The 19087-nt window shown below is 40.6% G+C and overlaps 1 protein-coding gene across 1 annotated transcript in view; it reads right to left on the reverse strand.

The window, feature by feature from the left end:
* LOC127444820 (gastrula zinc finger protein xFG20-1-like) overlaps positions 1 to 19087 on the reverse strand; it is a 40111-nt gene that overhangs the window by 5039 nt on the left and 15985 nt on the right. The window contains exons 4-5 of the mRNA XM_051704361.1: positions 7908 to 8746; positions 3099 to 3521 (exon numbers count right to left, since the gene is read on the reverse strand). Coding sequence (XP_051560321.1) covers positions 3099 to 3521; positions 7908 to 8746 — 1262 coding nt within the window. The remainder of the gene's footprint in view (positions 1 to 3098; positions 3522 to 7907; positions 8747 to 19087) is intronic.

The following is a 19087-nucleotide window of genomic DNA, read 5'->3' on the forward strand; positions in this document are numbered from 1 at the left end:
GTCCCTGCTGATGAGAAGCATCCCCACATCATGATGCCACCACCATACTTCACTGTAGGGATGTCTTGAGGCATAGTGTTAGGTTTGCACCACACATAGCGCTTTGAGTTTTGGCCAAAAAGCTCTATCTCGGTCTCATCTGACCACAAAACCTTCTCCCACATCGCAGCTGGGTCACTCACATGCTTTCTGGCAAACTCCAGACATGCTTTCAGATGGTACTTTTTGAGTAACAGCTTCTTTCTTGCCACCCTCCCATACAGGCCAGGTCTTGATATGGTTGACTGGTCCATCATTATTCCACTCCCAGCCACTGAACTCTGTAGCTCCTTCAAAGGTGATTGTTGGCCTCTCTGTGGCTTCTCTCACAAGTCTCCTTTTGTTAGAGAGCTGAGTTTTGAGGGATGGCCTTTTCTTGGCAGTGCCTGGGTGGTGTGGTTCAGCTTCCACTTTCTGATTATTGATCCAACTATGCTCACTGGGAAATCCAAACATTTGGATATTATTGTGTACCCTTTCCCTAATCTATGCATTTTTATTACTTCATCTCTAACTTCTGTGGAATGCTCTTTGGTCTTCATTTTCCTTCAGATTCACAACCTGACCAATGATCCTTCAACAATGGGTTTTTATCCAGAAAATGTGATTGCAACTTTAATGATTCAAAGGTGGCTTCCAATGGTAAAGTAATTGTGTCTTCGTAAGGGCAATTTCTTTAATCGGTGTAACCTGGCAGCTTCCACGGCACAGGGGTTGAATACTTATGCAAGCAGGTTTTTCAGTTTTTTATTTTTAAATATTTCCCAACATAAAACCAATGTCACCTAACAATATTTGATTTTGAGTTCCAGTGTTTTAAAATAAAATATCAATCAGATTGAAACTTCAGTGTACCATTTGTAATTCAGTAATATGAGATATTTGGTCAGGGGTCTGAATATTTTGCAAGGCACTGTATATACAAGAAAATGGTTATATACTCAAAAAGCAAAGAAATTAGTTAAGTATTTATAATTACTACTCATTCAAAAATAATAATAAAAAAAAAATCAGTGCCCATTTTCATCCTTCCGCCCCTGTCCCTGCTAAGGTCTGTGCACGTCACTGCTGAGTCACATGCTTTATAATATAATTTTGGTTCATACTAGCTTCATTTTTCAATAGTTGTTCAGAGAGGACAGGGATCTGATGCACGAGCTACACTATATTGCCAAAAGTATTCGCTCATCTGCCTTTAGACGCATATGAACTTAAGTGACATCCCATTCTTAATCCATAGGGTTTAATATGACGTCGGCCCACCCTTTGCAGCTATAACAGCTTCAACTCTTCTGGGAAGGCTTTCCACAAGGTTTAGGAGTGTGTTTATGGGAATTTTTGACCATTCTTCCAGAAGCGCATTTGTGAGGTCAGACACTGATGTTGGACGAGAAGGCCTGGCTCGCAGTCTTCGCTCTAATTCATCCCAAAGGTGCTCTATCGGGTTGAGGTCAGGACTCTGTGCAGGCCAGTCAAGTTCTTCCACACCAAACTCACTCATCCATGTCTTTATGGACCTTGCTTTGTGCACTGGTGCGCAGTCATGTTGGAACAGGAAGGGGCCATCCCCAAACTGTTCCCACAAAGTTGGGAGCATGGAATTGTCCAAAATCTCTTGGTATGCTGAAGCATTCAGAGTTCCTTTCACTGGAACTAAGGGGCCAAGCCCAGCTCCTGAAAAACAGCCCCACACCATAATCCCCCCTCCACCAAACTTCACAGTTGGCACAATGCAGTCAGACAAGTACCATTCTCCTGGCAACCGCCAAACCCAGACTCGTCCATCAGATTGCCAGATGGAGAAGCGTGATTCGTCACTCCAGAGAACGCGTCTCCTCTGCTCTAGAGTCCAGTGGCGGCGTGCTTTACACCACTGCATCCGACGCTTTGCATTGCACTTGGTGATGTATGGCTTGGATGCAGCTGCTCGGCCATGGAAACTCATTCCATGAAGCTCTCTACACACTGTTCTTGAGCTAATCTGAAGGCCACATGAACTTTGGAGGTCTGTAGCCATTGACTCTGCAGAAAGTTGGCGACCTCTGTGCACTATGCGCCTCAGCATCCGCTGACCCCGCTCTGTCATTTTACGTGGCCTACCACTTCGTGGCTGAGTTGCTGTCATTCCCAATCACTTCCACTTTGTTATAATACCACTGACAGTTGACTGTGGAATATTTAGTAGCGAGGAAATTTCACGACTGGACTTGTTGCACAGGTGGCATCCTATCACAGTACCACGCTGGAATTCACTGAGCTCCTGAGAGCGGCCCATTCTTTCACAAATGTTTGTAGAAGCAGTCTGCATGCCTAGGTGCTTCATTTTATACACCTGTGGCCATGGAAGTGATTGGAACACCTGAATTCAATTATTTGGATGGGTGAGCGAATACTTTTGGCAATATAGTGCATCTAGTGGCAAGAATCCACATACGATCAGAAGATGAACATTTCACTTTATGGTAAGCTTAAATACTTTTTCTAGCTTTTACTCTAAATTAGAATTTTTGTATTGTTTTCCTGTCAAAATTTCTAACCTAATAAATCCTTAATTTATTTATTTGAGAAGCTACACTACATGAGATATTTAGGCTTTTTCAGAAAATGATTTAATATGAAAAACAAAAATCATATTGTGTTTTTTGCTTTGTTACCGTACTAGCAGATTTTGTTTTGTACACATATTTCACTTCTTTATAATATTAATATTAATAATGAAAAAAAAGTGCAAAACCTGCCAGTGCTGAAGAAGTAATCCAAAGTATTTAGATTACATGACTGCAAGTAAACTATCAGAATATGTTACAAATTACATTTTGCAGCATGTAATCTGTAGTGGAATACACACACACATTTCCCTAAAACCTTTGAGCATCAAAAATCATTTGTTGACGTCACTGGTTATTTATATCTGCATTTAAATGTCTAGTACTGAAGTACAGTGCGCAAGTCTTATAAGTATTAATATAGTCCTCTATTAAGTGTGAATGTTCCGGGAATGTTTAGGAAATTAAAAATGTTTAATTTGACAGAGATTTAGGTAAAGAACCTGTACAAACCTCTCCGTTCAGTGGATCTCCTCTTTCCCTCAGCTTTGCCTCCAGTAACGCCACCTCTTTCTTCAGCTGAGAGATTTCTGTCATCAAATCATCAATATCCAGCATGGACAGATCAGTTCCTACTGATTTACAGCACATCAAATCCACCTGCAAACTCATCTTCAACATCTCAACACAAAAACTCAATAAGACTCCTGAAACAGGATATTTAAAGCTCTTGTCAAAACAAAGAGAAAACCTTTGGTTTGCTGTCATGAAAGAGAGGAAATCATCAAGAATAGAAACAGATAAGTGACATAAATGTATGAAAGACGCAGCAGCTGAACATCTAAACAAACTGTGAGTTCTTCTTTCTTTGTTTAGTGAGTTTACCGGCGGACTAAAGAGCTTCATACCGACTCCTGCTGGACTGGAGACACAACACAATCAACACTAGATTCAGCAGGAGGATCTCAGAAACATCTTGTGATTAAGAATAATTCATATATTTCGAGGTTGCAGCATGGTTGTAGAAGGGATATGGAAATTAAGAGGTAAAGGAAACGTTAGGGGAACCATCATGCACAACCTAACAAACATTCTGTTTCCATAAAGAACACCTTAATGCTCTTTCCTGTGAAACAAAACCTAACACTTCCAGAACATTAAGGGAACCAACTTTTTTTGTTTGTTTTGTTTTTGCTGGGAAGGTGGTTTTTAAAACATTCAACTACACTTATAAAATGTAATGATTTATATACTAATGATGTGCGCATATTAAAATGTATTTTGGTCATTGGAACCTGTTCGCCACATCGCCGTGACAAATATAGGACTCTCAAAGTCACTTCTATTGTCCAGTCGGGTTACATCGCTGTGATGAAAGCGTGTATAATGCATAACATCATCAAAATAAAACATCCGCTGGCTATGAAAAAAATACATTAAAAAATATTGTAAATGTTGTCCAATTCTCAAACAAATAACTAAGAAATAGGAGCCGTTTCTTTTCGCTCCAAATGACTCTCCATCTCACAGTTTATATCAGTTGGAGCAGTGTTACGGGACAGTCTACAACAATCACCTGTGTTTCCCTTTTCCCTCAGAAGACCACCTCCCAGATAGCACACATACATCTCCAAGATGTCTGTTTTACATCTTTTCATCTGGAAACCATTACAATCTGCTAAACATCTTAAAACGATCAGATTAACACACATTCATAAACGTCTCAAAGACATCTGCTGAATGTCTTATTAACATCCGAGAGGAAACGTCTTATAGATGTATCACAGATGAACAAACAACGTTCCAGATGTAAACACACATCAAATAGACGTTTAGGTCAGGGGCGTAGCAGTCATTTTAAAAGTGGGGGGGACACAGCTCGCACAGACTCGGCACTTACAGTGCAGTATTTATATACTACAGTATATATTACTATACAAGTATTATATATTTTTAAAGTATTTTAAAGATTCAAGTATTGCAAATTAAGTTAAAGGGCATCTTGTGGAGCACTTGCATCTGTTTCACACATGACAATAAAAGACTGAGCACAAGCTGGTCCTGAATAAATTATTTAATCAATTACAATAATGACATTATTTTTTACTCCGTGCTTGTGCATTGTGGGATTTAAATGTATCCAAGAGGCTCGAGTGTTTTGACTAATTTCACCAAAGTTCATTCAGATCCATTTAATGATTCAGTGACCATTTGGTGGCAAATAAGTGTCATGTGTGAAATGAGTCAAAAGAAAATGTTATTCCTTTAAAATGTGTATGTCTACAGTCCTAAAAAGAGATTTTAGTAGCGGTTTCAAGCATTATAAGAACAAAGCAAATCTATAATTTCCCTACAGTTTGTGAGCTGCTGAACATTACTTTCATCAAAAGATAACAATAATAGTCTTATAATAATTATGAGTTTCAATAATGTCCATACATTTTCATGTATAAAAAAAGCATCTACATATCTGTTCACTTCAGTAAAATGCATGTGTTCTAGGAACACAGCAGATCTATCTTTTTTCCTACAATCTGTCAACTACACACCAACATAGTAAAAACAGGAGCTATTAAAATATGCTTTACATATTTAACACTATACAAACTAAATCTGAAATATATAAACTCCACTTACAATGTGTGCTTAAAAGGATTGTCCTTTTTTCCTGCAGTGCATTTCACGTAATGCTGCCAATCATGAACGATGTGCCGATAAATAACTCTTGTTTGTGTGTTCCTCATCTCTAGATTATTAATTTAGATCAACATCAATGCTGATAAAAAAACATGGATAAATGAGCATTGTTGAAAGCAACTTTGTAGAAATGAACAGAGCCGCACTGATTAGACTGTCTGACTGACGGCCTATTACGTAAGGGTTGTTTTGGCTCATGAAACTCACCTGCGATTTGGCCAAAGTAACAAAACACAAAGAATACTGCATACAAATCCACCATTTGGACTCGGTATGGGTTTAGCTTGGAAAAGTGAGGGGGCCCGAATAACCTTTTTCAAAGAGTGCACGGGACGTGTTCCCCACGTCCCCCCTGGCTACTACGCCCTTGGTCTAGGTGATGTACGTGTGCTATCAGGGCTGTGTCCCGGACTCTGGGCAGGCGGTGGGGTGGACAGGAACTGATAGGAGCTTCTGGAACAAAAACTGTGTGCTGAAGCCCCACAGCTGTCTTCGAATGAATAATGTTCTTGTTCTTCTGTCTGTTTCCCTCAATATACAAAGTCTACTGTTATTCTAAGCACACACACTGATGAGCCAAAATATTATGACCACTCACAGTTGAAGCGAATAACGTTGATCATCTCCTAACAATGCCACATGTCAAGGTCTGGGTAGATTAGATGGTAAGCGAACAATCAGTTCTCATAGTCAACGTGTTGAATGCAGGAGAAATGGGCAGGAATAAAGACCTGAGTGACTTTGACAAGAACCAAATTGTTATGGTCAGATGACTGGGTCAGAGCATCTCTGAAACGTGCTCCCAGTCAGCAGTGGTGAGTACCTACCGACAGTGGTCCAAGGAGGGACAAACCGGAACAGGGTGTTGGGCACCCAAGGCTCATCGATGCGTGAGGGCAACGAAGGCTATCCCGTCTGGTCCTAACCGACAGAAGGTCTACTGTGGCACAAGTTACAGAAAATTGTAATGATGGTTACGGGAGGAATGTGTCACAACACACAGTACATCGCACCCTGCTGCATATGGGGCTGCGTAGCCGTGTAACCCTGGCCTGGATTTCTTTTACATTATGTGGACGGCCGTGTACGTCATTTACCTGGGGAAGTGGTGGGCACCAGGATGCACTGTGGGAAGACGACAAGCCGGTGGAGGAAGTGTGATGCTCTGGGCAATGTTCTGCTGGGAAAACCTGGGTCCAGACATTCATGTGGACGTCAATTTGACACGTGCCACCGACCTAAACATGGTTGCAGACCAGGTACACCCCTTCATGGCAATGGTATTCCCTGATGGCAGTGGCCTCTTTCAGCAGGATAATGCGCTCTACCACACTGCACACATTGTTCAGGAATGGTTTGAGGAACATGATGAAGAGTTCAAGGTGTTGCCCTGGCCTCCAAATTCCCCAGATCTCAATCCAATTGAGCATCCGTGGGATGTGCTGGACCAACAAGTCCGATCCACGGCGGCTCCACCTCACAACTTACAGGACTTAAAGGATCTGCAGCTAATGTCTTGGTGCCAGATACCACAGGACACCTTCAGGGGTCTTGTAGAGTCCATGCCTTGGCAGGTCAGTGCTGTTTTGGTGGCACGTGGAGGACCCACATCATATTAGGCAGTTAGTCAATGTTTTGGCTCATCGGTGTATGTGGGATGTCTGTGTATAAGGAGTCTCATGGAATGTTCTGCGATTAGATTGTTGTAAAATGAAACTAATCTCTAAGGGATTTGCTTCTCTTCTTCAGGTGTCTCATGGGTCTATAGCTTGCGTCCACAGTTATTGGAGTTGTCTCTTGATTAGACCCGGCTATGCTGTATGCATTTCCGTGAACCTCAGTAAAAGCTCACACTATAGAGCTCAAAAAATAATGTATTTGCTCTGAAATGGCATGAAAGTGTTTTGAAAATTTTCTTATCAGAGAAGCCATCATTTCAACAAAGTAGATTAAGTAAGGGATAATGTACAGTACAGTTAGCAGGTTGTTATCGCAAAATAAACCCGACAGGGTGATCAGGACCCCGACGAAGACTTTACTCGGACATTATTTGGCTTAACAGTAACATTTATCTTAAATTTAGCCTATTTTAACTAAAACGTTTCTGTGAATGAACAGGGTGTCCAAAAACTACTTTTTTGGAACCCCATTGAATATTATTATAATACAAAAATTATGATTGTGAGATCCAGTCAATTTTATTATTAAATTCAGTTTAATGCTCGTTTTTTTTTCTAATTGTACAGCCCTGAAGGATCGTGAAATTAGTCTAATGACACACTCTTTAAGAAAAGGACCCACAGTGGGAAAATAAAAAGCGCATTAAAATCATTGCGGTATTCAGGATATTGCGGTTTTTTTTTTGGTTTTTTTTATGAAAATGTAATGAATATTCAATTTATTGTCCAGCACTAGTCTGAACAAAGCTTTTTCACACTTTGAGCCATGAAATGATGCTACGATGATTGCAGGGCAGTTTGATCTGTAGAATGTTTCTTCTTGTGAGTCTGAAAACTTCCTAAAGCAAATCTCTCCCCGCAGATGGAGCAGCTGCAAGGTTTCTCTCCTGTATGCACTCCCTCGTGGGTTTTCAGGACATCTGGTTGGGCAAACGATTTGTCACACTGTGCATTTGTAAGGTCTTTCTCCAGTATGTGTTCTCTGGTGCATCAGTAAGTTACCTTGTTGATTAAAACTCTTTCCACAATCGCTACAGTTATAAGGCTTTTCTCCCGTGTGCACTCTCTGATGAATGCTCAACTTACCTGAAGTATAAAACCTCATTCCACAGTGAGAGCAGAGGTAAGGTTTCTCTCCAGTGTGCATTCTCTCATGGATTATTAGCTGAGATTTATGATGGAAACTTTTATCACAGTGCGAGCATTGATAGTGTTTCTCCTCAGAGTGTATTTTCTGATGTGACTTTAGATGATCTAGTCGTGTAAATGTTTTCCCACATTCACTGCACTGATACGGTCTCTCATTGGTGTGCACACGGACATGCTTTGTCAGATGGGGCTTGTGGTTGAATCTCTTCTCACAGTGAGGACACTTGTACGGTTTCTCCCCCGTGTGTGTCCTCTCATGAATAACAAGATTTCCTTTAATTCTGAAACACTTGTCACACTCGCTGCATTGAAAAGGCTTTTCATCACTGTGTGTCTTCCTGTGAGCATTTCGTATATAACCAGCTGAGAAAACCTTCCCGCACTGCTCACAGTGGTACTCCTTCTTTGGTCTGTGCATTTCTGAGTGACGTTTCCTTTCTTTTATGGTAGAAAAGCTGCTCCCACATGTCTTACATTTGTAGATTTTCTGTTCTGTGTGTTTTCTCTCATGTCTCGCTAAATGTCCCTTTGAGCTGAATGTCTTCTCACAGGTGATGCAGGAAAGACTCTGTGCTGACAGACACTCTTTTGATGTAGAAGTCGTTTCTCCATCTGAACATGAACCAATGTTTGCATCTACAAAGAATATGACAGTAAGTAATAAGTTAGTCATCATAATACAACCCAGTCCCATAAAAATTGGGACAGAATGGCAATTAAAAAAGGAGTGATTTGTAAATGTACTTTAACTTGTATTCAAACAAAACAGTATACAATGTAACATGGAACTTCATGATTTTCCTAATCAACAGTATTGCTTTTTGAATACAAAAAGCATACATTTTTTTTTCTCTGAAACTGATGCCTGCAATACACTATATTGCCAAAAGTATTCGCTCACCCATCCAAATAATTGAATTCAGGTGTTCCAATCACTTCCATGGCCACAGGTGTATAAAATGAAGCACCTAGGCATGCAGACTGCTTCTACAAACATTTGTGAAAGAATGGGCCGCTCTCAGGAGCTCAGTGAATTCCAGCGTGGTACTGTGATAGGATGCCACCTGTGCAACAAGTCCAGTCGTGAAATTTCCTCGCTACTAAATATTCCACAGTCAACTGTCAGTGGTATTATAACAAAGTGGAAGCGATTGGGAATGACAGCAACTCAGCCACGAAGTGGTAGGCCACGTAAAATGACAGAGCGGGGTCAGCGGATGCTGAGGCGCATAGTGCGTAGAGGTCGCCAACTTTCTGCAGAGTCAATCGCTACAGACCTCCAAAATTCATGTGGCCTTCAGATTAGCTCAAGAACAGTGCGTAGAGAGCTTCATGGAATGGGTTTCCATGGCCGAGCAGCTGCATCCAAGCCATACATCACCAAGTGCAATGCAACACGTCGGATGCAGTGGTGTAAAGCACGCCGCCACTGGACTCTAGAGCAGTGGAGACGCGTTCTCTGGAGTGACGAATCACGCTTCTCCATCTGGCAATCTGATGGACGAGTCTGGGTTTGGCGGTTGCCAGGAGAACGGTACTTGTCTGACTGTATTGTGCCAACTGTGAAGTTTGGTGGAGGGGGATTATGGTGTGGGGTTGTTTTTCAGGAGCTGGGCTTGGCCCCTTAGTTCCAGTGAAAGGAACTCTGAATGCTTCAGCATACCAAGAGATTTTGGACAATTCCATGCTCCCAACTTTGTGGGAACAGTTTGGGGATGGCCCCTTCCTGTTCCAACATGACTGCACACCAGTGCACAAAGCAAGGTCCATAAAGACATGGATGAGCGAGTTTGGTGTGGAAGAACTTGACTGGCCTGCACAGAGTCCTGACCTCAACCCGATAGAGCACCTTTGGGATGAATTAGAGCGAAGACTTCTACAAAGACAAATTGGAAAGACTGTGTGCATTTCACACTCTACAGTGCACAATATAGTTAAAAGATTCAAGGAATCTGGTCAAATCTCAGTGTATAAAGGGTAAGACAAAAACCACTTCTGAATGCACGTGATCTCTGATCCCTCAGATGTCGCTGTCTTAAAAACATCATTCATCTGTAATGGATATCATGACATGCACTTGGGATTACTTTAGTAAACCTTTGTTAGTCAACATCACTCACCGCTACTTCCACAGATGTAAGTTAAGACTTTACTATGTAAAGGAAAAGCCATACATCAACACTGTCCAGAAGCGCTGCCAACTTCTCTGGGCTCGGTCTCGTCTGAGATTAAAGTATAACAGTGGAATCATGTTTTGTGGTCCGACGAGTCAATATTTCAAGTAGTAAAAAAAAAATAAAAAAAAATAAAAAAAAGTCGTCGTGTTCTCTGTTCCAAAGAGTAAAAGGACCATCCAAGCTGTTATTGGTGTCAGGTCCAAAAGCCAGTGTCTGTCATGGTATGGGGGTGTGACAGTGCCCATGGCATGGGTAACTTGCACATCTGCGAGGGCACCATGAATGCAGACAGATATGTAAAAATTTTGGAGCAACGCATACTGTCATCCAGCACCGTCTTTTCCAGGGATGTCCCTGCATTTTCCAGCAGGACAACTTCAAACATCATACTGCCCGGATTACAAGTGCATGGCTGTGTAAGCAAAGAGTGCGGGTACTAGACTGGCCTGCCAGCAGTCCTGACCATCTCCAATTGAGAATGTGTGGCGCATTATGAAGCGCAAAATATGGCAATGAAGACCCAGCTGAAAACCTGCATAATGGATGAATGGGGGGAAATTTTGCTTGCTAAATTTAACAAACTTGTGTCTTCAGTGCCCAAATGCTTAAGTTTCTTCTTAGAAGAAATGGTGATGTTTCACAGTGATAAACACTCGACTGTCCCAACTTTTTTGGAGTGTGTTGCAATCATCTGATTTGAAATGAGTGTATATTTAAAAAAACAATTAAATTAACAAGATAAAACAAACAATGTGTAGTTGTAGGGTTTTCAATATAGCACAGGGAGAATAGAATTTACAAATCACTCTTTTTGTTTTCATTATTATTTTCCATATTGTCCAGACTTTTTTGGAATAAGGGCCTGAATTTCGGTGCGGGACTGTGGGTATTGCACACAACTTTAATAATTCCTGAATGATTAAATTAAATTCCTGCACTATTTTATTCACTTTACAGTGCAGCTGCCAATAAGCAAACCAATAGATACAGATGAACAAATCAAATCAATAATCTTGTTTTTGTATCAAACCGTAATTCCAGAAGCTGTGCGAGTAAATCCGCTCCATATCTCTCTCACGTGCAGCTGTCAGCAGCGTGTTGAGCGCTTGTTGAGTTTACTGTAAGCACGTGCAATGAGGGAGCACTTTGTCGCTTAGTTACTGAACTTAAAATGTTACAAATGTATAAACCTTTCTATACCTGTTCTTTTGACATGCAAATGTGTTATACTGCGTCTCCGTTAGAATGCCACACGATAAAACAAAATCGTTCCCGTTAACATTGCAAGCGCGAGACGTTGGCGCGATTTACAGTTTTGCCGCCTTTTAATATCTTGGCACTCCCTCATTAGTCATAATACAGCATATTTGTAAGAAAGGCAGAAATATCAAAAATGCTTTGAGTGCCAGCTGCATGAACACTTAAACACCTGTTACATCTCTCATCTCTCTAGTGTGCCATCCAGGGTCGGAAATGAACGGAGGCTCTGGGCGACAAAAATTCCCGTGCAATCTGATATAATTCCAAATACATACATTGCGATCTTTATTTGAATTTTCACTGAACATTATTTGTTTCATGCCGTCCGTTGTCAGTGGCGGATTCTCGAGGCATAAACACGTACAGATGGGCACTCCGCTCCTCACACTCCGCATGAGTTCAGTGTTGTGTTCCAGCTCTAAAATGGCCAAATGCTACAATGTAGTTAATAATAATATTAACAAAAATAATGTCTGGATGTGTTGAATAGCCTTGATGTAAAATAAAACATTATTAATGACACAATAGTTATTTTACAGAACATTAATGACTAATTTAGTGTATGAATCATATCTCTGACTAATTGTTAAATGTTTATTTTTGCATTGTATTATTCAGTTGGCACGAAGGAACTGCTAAGTTTTTTTTTAAGCTCCTCATTCCAAATCAGGAGATATGCTGTCATCTCCTCTTTAGTTTTGTACGCAATGTTAATTTAATAGCCAAAATAAATGGAAATATGTGAATGAAAAATAGATGCAATTTTGTAATTATTGAAACATGCCATTTTAAAATCGAACTGTTTAAAATATTTGACATAAAAGGATGACAGAGTCATTTTATAAGGCTAGAAAGAAACATTCCCTTTGTAAAAGGTAAAAATGGGAATTCTACCCCCATATTCAGAAATGAATTTCAGGCCCTGTAGGGGTTGTACAAACTATAATGTGGCTAAAAATAGGGGTGTGGGGGTGTGGTCAGTGAGCAAGACAAAATTAATTGAACAAGAACAGAACCAGAGAGCTTCTGACGACATACAGTGGCCCCAAAAATTATCTGGACACTTAAAAATGAATGTTGTTGCATTAGATACAAAATATCAAACCAAGTCGCATCAGCACACAAATGATGCTAGAGCTTCTTGAAGAACTAATGTAACATTTATTTCAGTGGTTTATATAAACTGGTGATTTTAGTGAATGTATGAAGACTCCACTGGTGAAGTTCAACACATTCACTATCAACATGTTCCACTAACGTTTGACAAAGTGTCCAAATACTTTTTGAGGAATGTAAAATTAAACTGACGTGAGCAAACATACCTGAAAGAATGAAATCCTCCTCATCATCATCATCATCTTCATCGTGATCATCATGTTGTTCCTCTGCTGTGGTTTCTCCTCTCATCTCCATCAGGTTCCTGCAGTCCAGCAGCTTCACTGAACACATCTTCAATGGTATCTGCAGCATCTGCTGTTCTCCAGCGTTACAGACAGAAGCCAGAGACTCTGTGGAGGTTTGATCACCCTGATTACTGTCACACACACTCTCCTGAGTGTCAGTATAACAGAGTAAAGTGAGGCTGAGCTCTGAGTCCTGTGTGTCTCTGGATCTCTGATCTCTGACGCTCATCTTCAGCAGCTCAACACAAACTCAATAAGACTCCTGAAACAGGATATTTAAAGCTCTTGTCAAAACAAAGAGAAAACGTTTGGTTTGCTGTCATGAAAGAGAGGAAATCATCAAGAATAGAAACAGATAAGTGACATAAATGTATGAAAGACGCAGCAGCTGAACATCTAAACAAACTGTGAGTTCTTCTTTCTTTGTTTAGTGAGTTTACCGGCGGACTAAAGAGCTTCATACCGACTCCTGCTGGACTGGAGACACAACACAATCAACACTAGATTCAGCAGGAGGATCTCATTAAATAAATGCATATGCTGCATCCTTCAGAGTGAAATTGTGGCACTGTTGTATTTTCTCCCAGCACATGGGGGCTTGTGAGTGTTTCCAGCTGGTGCACTTCACAATCATTAGGCCATATCAGAAATTGATGACAAGCGATTACTAATGATCATCTGTTGATGATGATGAAATATGACAATGTTTATTATTAATTGTTCATTTTGTTATACGTTGTAGATTATTGTAAGTGTGTACATAATATTTCAATCAGGCCAAAAACACACTGACAAAGGAGATTAGAGTGGCTAAGATAAACTACCCTGAGAAGCTGAAAAACACGTTTTCAGCTAACGACCCTGCATCAGTGAGTGCGTTAACATGGACACCAGAAAGAATCGTATTGCGAGAACACGGCTTATTGAGAGAAAACTGCGTTACTGTTTACATGTACTGTATAAGTGCTGTACTCTTAACTCGTGTATACATGCGGCTTGGTGAGAAAGTAGCGTTCTCCATAGCAACATAATATCCCTGCAACGCTTGTGTAAATAACAAACACGGCATCTGAGACTTTGCTATTTTACTCTGTTTGCTTCACTTTATTTACATATATTCCACAGTTTATTTACATATATTCCTATTGCTGTGTTTGTTTCCTTAACTTTCCGTGGCGACCTGCAGCAGAATTGCGCTGCAATAGTGGGGTTTTCTCTTTTACGTAAAACACCAGAATAACCCCAATGTACAAGCACATATACGCAGAGGAAAGGGACAGTCGATAATATACACTGCCATTTATAAATGGGCATAGTTTACTGTGTATGTGCTTTCCCTACTGTACTCCCGGAAATGATGGTCTTTCTTCTTTGTTTACTTCATGTTCAGCTCCATCCGATGACGTGTGTCACCCATGTCTGCTCACACACGACTTACACCCCACATCCGCTCTGACCTTCACTTCACACAAACATTTACACCTCCTACAACCACCCTCCTCCCCTCTCCTGCTACTCAACCTGCACTTAGGATCTTTGAAGAGGATGTGTGCCAGGTCTTCCGGAAACAGAAGACAAAGAAAGCGTAAGGCCCCGATGGCATTTCACCCATCTGTTTAAAAGCCTGTGCTGACCAACTGGCCCCCATCTTCACATAGATCTTCAACAGATCAGTGGAGCAGTGTGAAGTTCCCTGCTGCTTCAAACGCTCCATCATCCCCGTCCCAAAGAAACCCAAGATCAAAGGACTTAATGATTACAGACCCGTCGCTTTGATGTTTGTAGTCATGAAGTCATTTGAGAGACTGGTGTTGGCCCATCTGAAGGACATCACTGGACCCTTTCTTGATCCCCTTCAATTTGCTTATCAAGCAAACAGGTCTGTGGATGATGCAGTCAACATTGGATTGTATCATATCCTGCAACATCTGGACAGACCAGAGACATATGCAAGGATCTTTTTTGTGGACTTCAGTTTGGCTTTCAACACCATTATCCCAGCTATTCTCCGGACAAAATTACACCAACTCTGTTCCCACGTCTGTCTGTCAGAGGATCACCAGCTTTCTGACGGATGGGCAGCAGTTAGTGAGAATGGGGAAACTCACTTCCAGCACCTGTACGATCCGCACTGGTGCCCCCCAGGGATGTGTGCTCTCCCCACTACTCTTTTCCCTCTACACCAATGACTGCATCGCCAAGGACCCCTCTGTCAAGCTCCTGAAGTTTGCAGACGACACCACTGTCATCGGCCTCATCCAAGATGCTGATGAGTTTGCATACCAAAGGGAGGTTGAACAGCTGCCTGGTGCAGTCATAACAACCTTGAGCTCAACATACTCAAAACGGTGGAGATGATTGTGGACTTTAGGAGGAACACCCCAACGCTGACCCCCCTCACCATTCTAAACAGCACTGTGGCAGCAGTGGAGTCATTCAGGTTCCTGGGCACTACCATCTCACAGGACCTGAAATGGGACACCCACATTGACTCCATTGTGAAAAAGGCCCATCAGAGGTTGTACTTCCTTCGCCAGCTCAGGAAATTCAACCTGCCACAGGCGCTGCTGATACAGTTCTACTCAGCAGTCATTGAGTCTGTCCTCTGCACGTCAATATCTGTCTGGTTTGGTTCAGCTATGAAATCAGACATCAGAAGACTACAAAGGGCAGTTCAGACTGCCAAGCGGATTATTGGTTCTCCCCTTCCCCACCTTCAAGAACTATACACTTCCAGAGTGAGGAAAAGGGCTGGAAAAATCACTCTGGACCCCACTCACCCTGCCCATTACCTTTTTGATATGTTGCCTTCTGGCTGGCGCTACAGAGCAGTAAGCACCAGAACCGTCAGGCACAGGAACAGGTTTTTCCCTCAGGCTATCCATCTCATGGGGCAGTGGTGGTTAAGTGGTTAAGGCTCTGGGTTATTGATCAGAAGGTCAGGGGTTCAAGCCCCAGCACCACCAAGATGCCACTGTTGGGCCCTTGACCCTATCTGCTCCAGGGGTGCCATATCATGGCTGACCCTGCACTCTGACCCCAGCTTGGCTGGGATATGTGAAAAAAAAAGAATTTCACTGTATATGTGTAAATGTATAACATGTGATAAATAAATATAATTATAATTAATTAAATTATCATGAACAGTTAAATCTGCCCCATTGAGCAATAATGAATGTGCAATATACAGCTTAGTCTATTTATATATACTTAACATATCCTACCTCTTCTACACATTACCTTGCACTCTGTATAAGTATATTTTTGTCTTATTGTGTATTTTTATTTAAACTTTATATTCTATTCACTTAATTTGTATTCTTTATTCTATTTTTTATGATTTCTGTATTGTTGTTGTATTGTTTGTGCACTGGAAGCTTCTGTCACCAAGTCAAATTCTCTGTATGTTTAAGCATACTTGGCAATAAAGCTCATTCTGATTCTGATCCGTTTAAATAGCTTGCGCAAACATTTCAAAATAAGAGTCCCTGGTGTATTTCAGCCTTTAAAGTTAAAAGTTCCACGCTGTGAATATTTCCCCCTGGTTAAAAACTGCATCTGGAATTTAATTCAATTTGGACTCTTGTAGCCTCTGTCTGACCCTCCCCTTCACAGGAAGACTAAGAACACTTAATATAGGCTACCAATTTTAAAAGCTATTGGCAGATTAATTTCCTTTCAACACATTATCATATCACCAAAATCCAATATTGGTCGACCTCTAATTTGTATTTATTTATATAATGGTGATATGTAATGTTTAGGCCATGCTGAATGTGTGCCCCTGCCTGTTTAAGTAAGAGTCTGTGATACAGGATTTATTTTCAGATTGTGTGGGTTTGTTTTGGTATGGGGATACAGTAATAATTTTATTTGTTCAGGTCTTGAAAAAGGTCATAAAAAGTCTTAAATTATATTGTAAAAACTCTGCAGCAACCCTGGATTAATTTAACAGATAAGGTCCTGAGATTTAGTATGAGTTATCAGTGATTATTTAAAACTGTAGGCTAACATGTTTGAATATTCAGATTACAGTAGATATACATTCAGCTCAACGATATAGCAATACAGCTTTAGAATTTATAAATTTATATTTGCCAATCATTAGAATGAGAACTTGAAATTTTACAATAAGCGTACTAACTGTATCATGTACAGCTCTTATGTGCTTTACCTGACATGAGAATAATCCTTTTAACAGATGAGTGATTTATCAAAAAGAAACATCAGCGTTTACATGAACATCACCCTCTAGTGGCGACGATCATCATCACATGAAGGCAAACTTTCCAGTCCTCATCACAAGAATCGATATTATTCATACATTGGCTGGAATGAAGAGTGACATTTGCAAAGCATTTTTATCTGATGTTTTTTTTAATAAAAATTGTTACACACTTTTGAGATTGAAAACAATGGCAACTGTGAATCAGAATCGAGGCCGATCACCTGAAAAGAGAAAAGTGTGATTTGATAGCAATTAAGAGCAGAATTGTGTAATTAAAAGCAGAATTAGGTAGGAAATACTTAAAGGGATAGTTCACCCAAAAATGAAAATTCATAATTTACTTACCTTTATGCCATCCTAGATGTGAATGACTTTCTTCTGCAGAACACCAAAGAAGAGTTTTAGAAGATTGCAGCTCTGTAGGTCCATACAATGCAAGTCAAGGGGTGCCAACATTTTGAAGCTCTGAAATCCACATAAGGACAACATAAAGGTACTCCAGACGACTTTGGTGGTTTAATCATTGTCTTCAGAAGGCATATGATAGGTGTGGGTGAGAAACAGTCCAATGTTTGTCTTTTTTTTTTTTTTTTTTTACTATCTCCACTTCATTTTCACTTTCTCCTTCTTCTGTTTTTGGTGATTCACATTTCTTCATGCATATCGCCCCCTACTGAGCAGGGAGGAGAATTTATGATTAAAAAAATGACTTCAAAATAAATGTTTCTCACCCACACCTATCATTTCACTTCAGAACACATGGATTATAACACTGGAGTTGTATGGATTACTTTTATGCTGCCTTTGTGATTTTTGTAGCTTCAATTTTGTCACCCATTCACTTGCATTGTATGGATCTACAGAGCTGAGATATTCTTCTAAAAATCTTCATCTGTGTTCTGCCGAAGAAAGTCATACACATCTGGGATGGCATGAGGGTGAGTAAATGATGAGAGAATCTTTCAGGTGAATTATCTTAATGATTTTTACCATGTTTCTTCTGATGAGTATTAAAACATCCTAAATAAGTGAATCTCTCCCCGCAGATAGAGCAGCTGTAAGGTTTCTCTCCTGTATGCACTCTCTGATGGGTTTTCAGAACATCTTGGTAGGCAAATGTTTTGTCACACTGAGTGCATTTGTAAGGTCTTTCTCCAGTATGTGTCCTCTGGTGCTTTTTTAAGTTATAATGTTTACTGAAACTCTTCCCACAAACGCTACAGTTATAAGGCTTTTCTCCCGTGTGCACTCTCAGATGAAACTGGAGATGACCTGGACCAGAAAATGTCTTTCCACAGTGAGAGCAGAGGTAAGGTTTCTCTCCAGTGTGCATTCTCTCATGGATTATTAGCTGAGATTTATGATGGAAACTTTTATCACAGTGTGAGCATTGATAGTGTTTCTCCTCAGAGTGTATTTTCTGATGTGACTTTAGATAATCTATTCGTGTAAATGTTTTCCCACATTCACTGCACTGATACGGTCTCTCATTGGTGTGCACACGGATATGTTTTTTCAGATGGGGTTTTCGGCTAAATCTCTTCTCACAGTGAGGACACTTGTACGGTTTCTCCCCCGTATGTATTCTCTTATGAGCAACAAGATTTCCTTTAGTTCTGAAACACTTGTCACACTCACTGCAGTGGAACTCCTTTTTATCACTGTGTGTCTTTATGTGAGCATTCATATTAGAACGAGTAGTAAAGAAAACCTTCCCACACTGCTCACAGTGGAACTGCTTCTTTACTCTGTGCACTTCTGAATGACGGTTCCTCTCTTTTAAGGTAGAAAAGCTGCTTCCACATGTCCTGCAGGTGTAGAGTTTCTGCTCTGTGCGTTTTCTCTCATGTCTCGCTAAATGTCCCTTTGATGTTCTTTTGTCAGATGCTGTTAGACGCTCTTGTGATGT

Source organism: Myxocyprinus asiaticus, chromosome 8, assembly GCF_019703515.2.
Source record: "Myxocyprinus asiaticus isolate MX2 ecotype Aquarium Trade chromosome 8, UBuf_Myxa_2, whole genome shotgun sequence".
NCBI lineage: Eukaryota > Metazoa > Chordata > Actinopteri > Cypriniformes > Catostomidae > Myxocyprinus > Myxocyprinus asiaticus.